This window comes from Phocoena sinus, chromosome 10, assembly GCF_008692025.1.
Source record: "Phocoena sinus isolate mPhoSin1 chromosome 10, mPhoSin1.pri, whole genome shotgun sequence".
Classification (NCBI taxonomy): Eukaryota; Metazoa; Chordata; class Mammalia; order Artiodactyla; family Phocoenidae; genus Phocoena; species Phocoena sinus.
In genome coordinates, this window is record NC_045772.1 from 64,034,379 (window position 1) to 64,043,642 (window position 9,264).

Consider the following 9,264-nt stretch of genomic DNA (forward strand, 5'->3'; position numbering starts at 1 on the left):
CTGTGACCTGGGACTCTGGCCTTTGTGCAGAGGGCTCCTCAGTCAGTCAGCTCCACAGGGCGAGAATCTGACATGGCTACAGTAGGAGCTCCCTGGGTCCTAGGCTCTAGGAAGGGGTCATGGAGGCTGATGAGGAGGCTCCCCCAACTACTACTCTCTCTGCTTTCCCCCAGAAGTCCAGGCACACAGAGAGCGAGAAGCTGCAGGTGCAGATCCAGGCATACCTGGACAACGTGTTTGATGTGGGGGGTTTGCTGGAGGATGCCGAGACCAAGAATGTGGCCCTGGAGAAGGTGGAAGAGCTGGAGGAGCATGTGTCCCATGTAGGTGGTCCTCCTTTGCTGCCAGAACCACTGTTGAGGGTGGGGAGAGAGTGGGGACGTCTGAGCCCCAGGAATCCTGAGCTGACCTGCTTACCTCCCGATCGAGCCTCAGGGAAGCCTCAGAATCCACTGGGGCTCTCTAGCGCATGCTCTGGCTGAGACACTAGTTCATCCGCGGTGGAACACACGTTGACCTCAGGACTGGGTGTGAGGTGGGCCTCAGGCTCGAGAGAGGCAGATGTGGCCATTTGTCTTGCACTATTTCACGTGGTCTCAGACCCTGGGCTCACAGGAGTGACATAGGGAAGCCACTGGGCCAAGCTGCCTTTGGGGCCCTGGGTGGAGGGGTCGGGCCTGGGCCCTGACTGGGGTTCAGACTGTGCTGAGTGCCCAGACTTCAGGGCCATCCCCAAACCTGCCCTTTTCATCCTGCAGCTCACAGAGAAGCTTCTGGACCTAGAGAATGAGAACATGATGCGTGTGGCAGAGCTAGAGAAGCAGCTGCTGCAGCGGGAGAAGGAACTCGAGAGCATCAAGGTACCAGGTTACGTGGGGAAGGGAGCCCTGACTGGTACTGGGTGCTGGGGGCCTGGGGATCTTGCTTTTCGTTCCATGTCAGTCATGTCAAGTCCTCGAGAATCCAGATATTAATTCACCCTGAGGCACTCAAATGAGGGTGGGCTGATGATTTCACCCCATGTTTAGCTGGAGAGGGAAGCTGGAGCGAGAGTGGGCCAGACACACAGGGGGGTGGGAGCAGGTGGGGCACCTCTGGAGCCCCTGTCTCCTCCTGCAGCCCACCCCCTTGCTTCTCCCTCACCCGCACCTCCACGTGCTTCCCCAGCCCAGCGTAATGACAGGCTCAGAATAGCCCAGGTACTTGGGGCTGTTTATTAGGATATCTCCCAGGTATTCCAAATTGGAGAGCAGGGCCTCCTCACATTTCAGTGTCTTCTCTGTCCCTCACCTAACTTTTGTTAGTTATAAAATCGTGCCCCAACCCATCTCTTCTTCCACAGGAATACAATTATGCTGGCTCCGTTGAGCTCAGTACATGTGTGCCAAGCCCCTGCTAAGAGTCTGAAGTGCTGAATTGGGAGTATGGAGGGTACAGAGGTGGCTAAGGCAGGGTCTTGTCTGTAGGGGGCTTCCAATTGAGCGACTGTACAAACCAAATGAAATGAGAGCAGGACTGAGGCACAGAGGGCTGAGAGCTGCCATAGCAGGCTGCTGGTGGGTTAAGGAGAGTTTCCACAAGGGCAGCCTTCTACCTGGGCCTTGAGGGACCAGTGAGACTGGGCTGGAGCAGTGAGGAAGGACACTGCAGGGCGCCAGCCAAGCAGGCTTGCTCTTCCGCCCCCCTCTTTTGTTCTGCTGCATTCCAGTTTTCCCTGGGTTTCTGCCGCTCTCTGCCTCTGAGTACCCTCCTGGAGACCCTTGGGTAGGAAGTCCTCACTCCCAGGAGCATCGCCTGCTGCGCCTTCAGGTGCTCTTTTCTTAATGGTTGCTGTCTGCCCAATAGGAGACTTACGAGAACACGAGCCACCAGGTACACACCCTCTGCGGCGGCTCATTAAAGAGAAGGAGGAGGGCCTTCCAGCGCCGATGCCACTTGGAGCCCACTGCCCGGGACCTAGAGTCAGTGGGCAGCGAGGCCCTGGCCCGGGTAGGCCCTGAGGAACTGAATGAGGGCATGCCCCCCTCCGACCTGGACCTCCTGGCTCCGGCCCCGCCCCCCGAGGAGGCCCTACCTCTGCCTCCGCCGCCGGCTCCTCCCTTGCCCCCTCCACCTCCCCCGTTACCAGGTAAGCAGGACCCTTACCTGGTAAAAGGCAAGAGGTGCAGCCTTATTGTGGGGCCAGACCAAAAGCCCACAGTCAGCAGCATCTCCACAGGGAGAAACTGGGGATGTGGCTGGAAGGATGTAAAGTCAGGTGGGAGAGGCTGAGGGAGGGTTAGAGTCCGAGGGAGGCTCAGATAACTACTAGGGAAGGGATGTCTATGAGCAGATGTGGATCTGTCTTAAGGAGCGTAAAGATGCCGCTCCTGATTCCTCTGAAGACATCCAAGGAGAGGGCTTAGACCAAAGCAGGAGAGAGTGGGTCAGAGACAGCACGACCTGCCCCGTCAGTTAGGACCCCTGGGAGCCACTTGGGCAGGGAGTTCATGCAGCCTCCTTCCCTGATAGTCTTTAAGGACAGGTAGGGTGGACAGAGGGGAGTCTCTTGGCCCCTGGGTCACTGTGCTGTTTCTTCTTTTCCCAGACAAGTGTCCCCCAGCCCCACCTCTCCCCGGCGCTGCTCCCTCTGTGGTGTTGACAGTAGGCCTGTCAGGTGAGTGTCCCGAGCGCTCTGGGCAGGGCTAGTGGGACCGAGGGAGTGTGTCCTTGGCTCCTGCCTCACTGATCCTCCTTCCAAATTAGCCATTCGCATTAAGAAACCTATCAAGACCAAGTTCCGGCTGCCCGTCTTCAACTGGACAGCACTGAAACCAACCAGATCAGCGGCACTGTCTTTAGCGAACTTGATTGATGAGAAGATCTTGGAGGTAGCAGGGCCTGGGGCCCTCAGGGCTGGGGTTGGGAGCTGGGGACCAGGTTGCCCTTTAAGGTAGATCTCTTGGCTTTGGAAGAGCCCTCAGACTCAGCCCTCCATGTACCAGAACTGAGCTGATGCTGGTGTGCTGCCAGCAGGTCCTCCTGTAGGATGAGGCCACAGCATTTTCCCTTCTCATCAACTCCTGCCAGGACCTGGATCTGGACAAGTTTGAAGAACTGTTCAAGACAAAAGCCCAGGGCCCTGCCCTCGACCTCATCTGCTCCAAGAACAAGACAGCACAAAAGGCTGCCAGCAAGGTGACCCTGCTGGAAGCCAATCGTGCCAAGAACCTGGCCATCACCCTCCGCAAGGCTGGCCGCTCAGCTGAGGAGATCTGCAGGGCCATCCACACGTGAGGCTCCCACTGACCTTGCCCTGGTCCCCAGCTAGTTGGTAACCCACCTAGGATCTCCACCTAGGATCCTAGCCTTCCCTGGATTCCAGGGCATTGACAGAACTCCCTCAGTCATCCAGTGGCTTGGCCAGAATTTACTGCATCTGTGCTGTGTGCCAGGCACTGTGTGAGGTGCTGGGGAGTCAGCCCGGACCTTCATTCAAGGAGCTCCTAGCCCAGGGCTTCCCTGGTGGCGCAGTGGTTGAGAGTCCGCCTGCCGATGCAGGGGACACGGGTTCGTGCCCCGGTCCAGGAAGATGCCGTGGAGCAGCTGGGCCCGTGAGCCATGGCCACTGAGCCTGCGCGTCCGGAGCCTGTGCTCCGCAACGGGAGAGGCCGCAACAGTGAGAAGGCCCGCGTACCGCAAAAAAAAAAAAAAAAAGGAGCTCCCAGTCTAATGGGAACAGTCCAGTAACACTGGGTGACAACACCAAGGTGGTGGAGGTACAGGCACCTTTGGGAGAACAGGGAGGGCTAGGTAGCTGAGCTTGGTGATCAGGGAAGGCTTCCTGGAGGAGGTGATGTCTCACTTGCGACCTGAAGGATGTATATGAACTCCAGGTCAGGGCCTGGAGGGAGAGGCATGGTGCCCTGAGTACTGAAAATTGACTCTGGCTTTAGTGTAAGGAGGGGAGTAGGAGAGACAGAGGGAGAGAGGCGAGCAGAAGTCTTGCAGGCTGGGCCTCCTAAGCCACGTCCAGGTGTTAAGACTTCTCCCTAGTTGCAGAGGGAAGACATTGAAGGGTTCTTAAACAGGGCATGGAATGTGACCCTAGGATTGCTACTGGTGCTGAGTAACACGAGGCCCTGGAGTTACTGGAGGTGAGACAGTGAGTGCTCTGCCTCTGGCTGTGTGCCGCTCAAGACCCCACCCTCCGTCCTTGTAGGAGCTGGAAAATGAAGGGATGACAGATAATGTGGGCCAAGGCAAGACCTGAGGTGGTCCCTCCCTCCTACACAGGTTTGACCTCCAGACACTGCCCGTGGACTTCGTGGAGTGCCTGATGCGCTTCCTGCCCACAGAGGCTGAGGTGAAGCTGCTGCGGCAGTACGAGCGGGAGCGGCAGCCCCTGGAGGAGCTGGCGGCCGAGGACCGCTTCATGCTGCTCTTCAGCAAGGTGGAGCGGCTGACCCAGCGCATGGCTGGCATGGCCTTCCTGGGCAACTTCCAGGACAACCTGCAGATGCTCACGCCGGTACGGCCCCCACCTGTATCATGGTTGTCTGCGGCTGCCCCTCCGCCCTTTACCTGCTAGTCCCCTCCCCTGCCAGCCCCTCCCTGACTTTGCCGCATCCCGGCAGGGGTTCACTCAGCCATTCATCTTGCCTTCCAGCAACTCAACGCCATCATTGCAGCCTCTGCCTCCGTCAAGTCCTCACAGAAGCTGAAGCAGATGTTGGAGGTGGGGAGAGGTTGGGGATGGAGGTGCCGGGGCTTCCCAGGTCCTGGGTGGGGGCCTGGCGCTATACAGAGAGGAGGAAGGAGCCCTCGGGTCTTGCCCTGAGTTCCTCCCGGGCCTCCTTTGGACAGATCATACTTGCCCTGGGGAACTACATGAACAGCAGCAAGCGGGGAGCTGTGTATGGCTTCAAGCTCCAGAGCCTGGATCTGGTAAGATGGTGGGGACAGCAAGTGGCCAGGAAGCTGGATGGGGCAGCGGCTGTGGCGCCAGGGTGTTCAGCCCTCTTGCACTGACCCCTGTCCCCCTCTCCCAGCTGCTGGACACCAAGTCCACTGACAGGAAGATGACACTGCTGCATTTCATCGCCCTGACGGTAAAGGAGAAATACCCAGACCTGGCTAACTTCTGGCATGAAATGCACTTTGTGGAGAAAGCTGCAGCAGGTGAGGGGAGCCTGGCCCAGCAAGCCTGCCTCGTGTCCAGCTCAGGACAATCCCTGGAAGCTATGAGGAGGGGGAGCGCTTGGGTGCCTTTCTTTCTTGCTTTTGTTTTCTTTTTTCTGACCACTTCAAAGTTTTCCGCTGGGGCCATGGGCAGGGGCCACCCCAGAGGGAGCCTTCCTACAGGCACCAGGCCCCACCCAGCCCTTTCCACTTGGGTGCTGTGGGAGCTGGGAGGGAAAGGCAGCGGTGGCTCTTCACTGCCAATTCCCCCAAGCTGGCCCCAGAGCCTGTGTCTCTGTGATGTACGTGAAGTGCTTAGAAAACCCACAAAGCCCCCCACAGACATAGGGTGGCTGTTATTTTTGCCCGCCTCGTGAAACTGGGGCAGGCCTGGGGCAGCTCTGTTTTGGAGCCCAGCAGTCCGCGGCTCACCTTCCCTTGCTACCTTCGGGGTCATGGGCCCACGGCCTCTTTTCCTTTTCCTTGCCCCTGTGAGAGCTTGGCTAGCTTGGTTCGCCCCTCTCCATCCACGCTGGTAGCTCTGGAAGGGGGGCGTGAGGAACCGAGTGAGCCCATGCTGAGCGGGAGGGCTGGAGCTTGCTGTAGTCCTGGGCTGTAGTCCTCAGCCCAGGCTCTGGTGACAACAGTGTCCCTGGAGAACGTGCTGCTAGACGTGAAGGAGCTGGGCCGGGGCATGGAGCTGATTCGGCGGGAGTGCAGCATACATGACAACAGCGTCCTGCGCAACTTCCTTAGCACCAACGAAGGCAAACTGGACAAGCTCCAGCGTGATGCCAAGACAGCCGAGGTGAGCACAGGGTGGAGGCGGGTGGGAGAGGCTGGGGCCAAGGTGCCGTGAGCCTCTGGCGGGCTTAGTTCTGGTTCTTGGGTCAAAGAACTTTTGTCAAGCAGCTGGCTGGCTGAGCATTGGGGGAGAGGGGGCGCTGGGGATGGCAGGCAGCTGCCTCTGGAGACGCACTCTAGGGGGCTTGGCGAGCCCCTAGTTCTTTGCCCTCCCACAGGGGCTGTGGGGGGCTGCGGCTTCCTGTGGGCCTCCTGCCCCTGCTGGGAGCCGGGCTTCTCCTTCCCCGCCAGGCTGACCCCTTCTGCCCACCCCCTCCCCAGGAGGCCTACAATGCTGTTGTGCGCTACTTCGGTGAGAGTCCCAAGACCACGCCTCCTTCTGTATTCTTCCCAGTATTTGTCCGATTCATTCGTTCTTACAAGGTGAGCAGAAGAGAGGCTTTTAAAGAGGAGTCTGGCTGAGAGAAAACTGGTAGGGGGAGAGAGGGCTGGGCTTCAAGCTTGGGCCTTTTCCGTCTCCTCCTCTGACTCCTGCGAGGGAGCAATGGAAGCTGGCCACAGGCCTCTTAGCTGTGAACTGGTGGGCAGGGTGGGGGCCCAGGCCCTTCCTGTCATTGTTTGGGGCAGGAAGTGCCCCTCCAGAGAGTGGCCACCTGGGGTTGCTGGTCCCACTGACACCCACTCTCCACCCTCAGTGTCAGCCCCTCCCCTCACAGCTCACAGCCCCTGTGACACACACACACACACACACACACACACACACACACACACACACCCCATCTTTCATGGTTCTTAGGAAGCAGAACAAGAGAATGAAGCCCGCAAGAAGCAGGAGGAGGTAATGCGGGAGAAGCAGCTGGCTCAGGAAGCCAAGAAACTGGATGCCAAGGTGGGTGGGACCAAGAACTGGGGCCTGGAAAACACGGCAAAGGATTAGGAGGGGGTGGAGCAGAGAGCTGGAGAGGAGATGGAGAACTGGAGCCCACAGACCACCCAGAGGGCCTGATGATGGAGTCCAGAGGGATGGAGAGGGGGGCTATGGGAGGGGATTCCTAGGCAATGATGGGGGCTGGGCTGGCGAGCACAATCAAGGGCATCCTCAGACTGCATCTTGGGGCAGGAACCAGCCCCGTGGTACGTTAGCGGTGACTCCCTATCTCTTCAAATGCTCGGCTCTAGACCCCGTCCCAGCGGAACAAGTGGCAACAGCAGGAGCTAATTGCAGAGTTGAGGCGGCGCCAGGCCAAGGAGCACCGGCCTGTTTACGAGGGGAAGGATGGTACCATTGAGGACATCATCACAGGTGGGGCCCTTTTCCGTCCCTGGTTCCTGGCCACTGGGCCCAGCTCCCAAACCCCAACCGTAGCCCTTTGGGCCCTCCTCCTCCGACCCCACCCCCATGGGGCCTGACCACCGTGTCTCTCTCCTGGGCCACAGTGCTGAAGAGTGTCCCTTTCACGGCCCGTACTGCCAAGCGGGGCTCACGCTTCTTCTGCGATGCAGCCCATCATGATGAGTCAAACTGTTAGCCCCCAAGGCTGGGGCCCTTGACAGGTACTGGGCACCACAGCTGCCCTCTCTGCATGCCCACCTCCCAGGACTCCTGCTGGGTCCCACAGGCACCTCCTCTCCTGCATGACTTGGAACCATCCTCTGGCAGCCCCGTGGTGATGGGGACACATGCTCCTTCCCTTGCATGCCCCATGCTCTGAGAAGCATGGCTTATCCCCTGCATGTGCCCTCAGGGAAGTGGTTATCTCTCCCACTAATGCTGTCTGGCTTCTACTAAGACCTAAGGGGTAGGGAGTTGCCAAAACAGGCAGGACCAGGCGCGCGCCACCGCTGATCACTGAGGCTGAGAGTCTCTGGTCCTGGGCCCAGGTATCATTTGTCCTTGTCTCCTGTAAGAGCTCTGGCGGTGGCTTCTGCCCAGGGGCATCAGATGACCCTTGACCTCTGTTTCCTGATATCCAATCTGCCTGGGGTCTCTTCCCAGCTCCTAGATCTTGCTGAGTCTACCTTGTTTCTGTCACTCCCCAGTGGCCTCTAGTACCCCCACCTGTTCTTCTGAATGTGCAGAGCCCGCCCCAGAAATCTCCCTGACCATCCCCTCCAGTCTCTCTTTAATATTCTCCCTCATCGACCTCACGGCTGGCTCCTGGCTGGCCCTGCCTGTGCGGCTGGGCCCTCAGAAGGTGGGCCTGGCCCAGCCTCCCTGCCTGTTCACAGGCCTCTGTTTCCCCTACAGGCCTCTACCACCAGCCCCTTGTCGTTCGCCACCAAGCCAGGAGCACCGCACCACCTGCTGGCCCCCCTCGGGCTCCAGGCCCCCACTGAGACCTTCTTGGAGGCAGAAGCACTTCAACCCTGAGTCCTTCAAGTCCAGCCAGTGGACCTGAAGCCCTGGAATTGGCCAAGGGCCCAGCAGAGGGCTATGCTGCTCTCAACCCAGCGTCCATCCTAGCTCTCAAAGCTGCATCTTGCCTGCCGCCACTGTGGGCACTAGGTCTTTCAGGGCCTGGCACTTCCCTGGTGCCTCCAGTACTGCACTTTGCTCCCAAGGTCTTCAACATCATTTCCTCAAGGGTCAGCTCAGGGCTGGAGAAGACCACTTCCAGCTTTAGGCTATGAATGGGCACCTAGGCCCACCACCACTAGAGCCAGAGGGATGAGAGGAGAAAGCAATTTTTTCCTTCTTTTTTCCCCCTTACTTTTTGCAACCCAATGGTCAGCTGCGATCTAGAAGTGTCCAAGCTTAGGGAGCCCTGGGGCGGGGCCCTGCCAGTCTTCAGATCGTCTTTTACCAGGAGCAAGGCCCTCCTAAGCCTGGGCAGTGTGCCCTAGTGATAAGGGGAGAGGAGAGATGCCATGCTCCCTGCCCTTGGCCCTTTGCGTTCTAGGCTGACGATCCTTGCCGAGGTGGGCAGAGGACTAGTCTTCTCTGCCTAGAGAAAGGGTGTGCCAAGAACGTCCTCACCTTCTTCCCCCAGTTAGGTTTTGTTGGCAGGGGCAGGGTCGTGTCGGTCTTAGCTATTTTCTCCGTCCCCTGCCGGTTTCTTCTCGGCCCCTGGGAGGGAATACAGGGGCCCACTCCTTTTTGTACATGTACCACTTCCTTCTCTCTTGTACATAAACTCCAGACTTTCCTTCTCTCAACAAAGAGTTGAAATACCAGGCCTGACTCTGTCTCCTCTTTCTGAGTGTGGCGGCGGGGCTAAGCTGGCCCTTTAGGCTGACCCGAGCCACGGGGATAGAAAGGAGGCTGGGCAGAGCTGCCACGCTCGGGGGAGGTGAGTGCGG

At 58.8% G+C, this 9,264-nt stretch overlaps 1 protein-coding gene across 6 annotated transcripts in view; it reads left to right on the top strand.

Annotated features, from left to right (window-relative positions):
• FMNL3 (formin like 3) overlaps positions 1–9,145 on the top strand; it is a 55,408-nt gene extending 46,263 nt beyond the window's left edge. For 2 of the 6 annotated variants that reach the window (XM_032646447.1, XM_032646449.1), the window contains 15 exons: positions 174–323; positions 759–860; positions 1,846–2,128; positions 2,588–2,656; positions 2,746–2,870; positions 3,070–3,272; positions 4,276–4,510; positions 4,649–4,717; positions 4,846–4,926; positions 5,031–5,160; positions 5,808–5,968; positions 6,286–6,387; positions 6,761–6,853; positions 7,144–7,267; positions 8,213–9,138. In XM_032646447.1, coding sequence (XP_032502338.1) covers positions 174–323; positions 759–860; positions 1,846–2,128; positions 2,588–2,656; positions 2,746–2,870; positions 3,070–3,272; positions 4,276–4,510; positions 4,649–4,717; positions 4,846–4,926; positions 5,031–5,160; positions 5,808–5,968; positions 6,286–6,387; positions 6,761–6,853; positions 7,144–7,267; positions 8,213–8,301 — 2,016 coding nt within the window. In that variant the 3' untranslated portion in view covers positions 8,302–9,138. Of the gene's footprint in view, positions 1–173; positions 324–758; positions 861–1,845; positions 2,129–2,587; positions 2,657–2,745; positions 2,871–3,069; positions 3,273–4,275; positions 4,511–4,648; positions 4,718–4,845; positions 4,927–5,030; positions 5,161–5,807; positions 5,969–6,285; positions 6,388–6,760; positions 6,854–7,143; positions 7,268–7,401 lie in introns of all 6 variants that reach the window. The other 4 variants (XM_032646448.1, XM_032646446.1, XM_032646444.1 and 1 more) reach the window with 4 other exon arrangements.
• Positions 9,146–9,264: the final 119 nt, after the last annotated feature.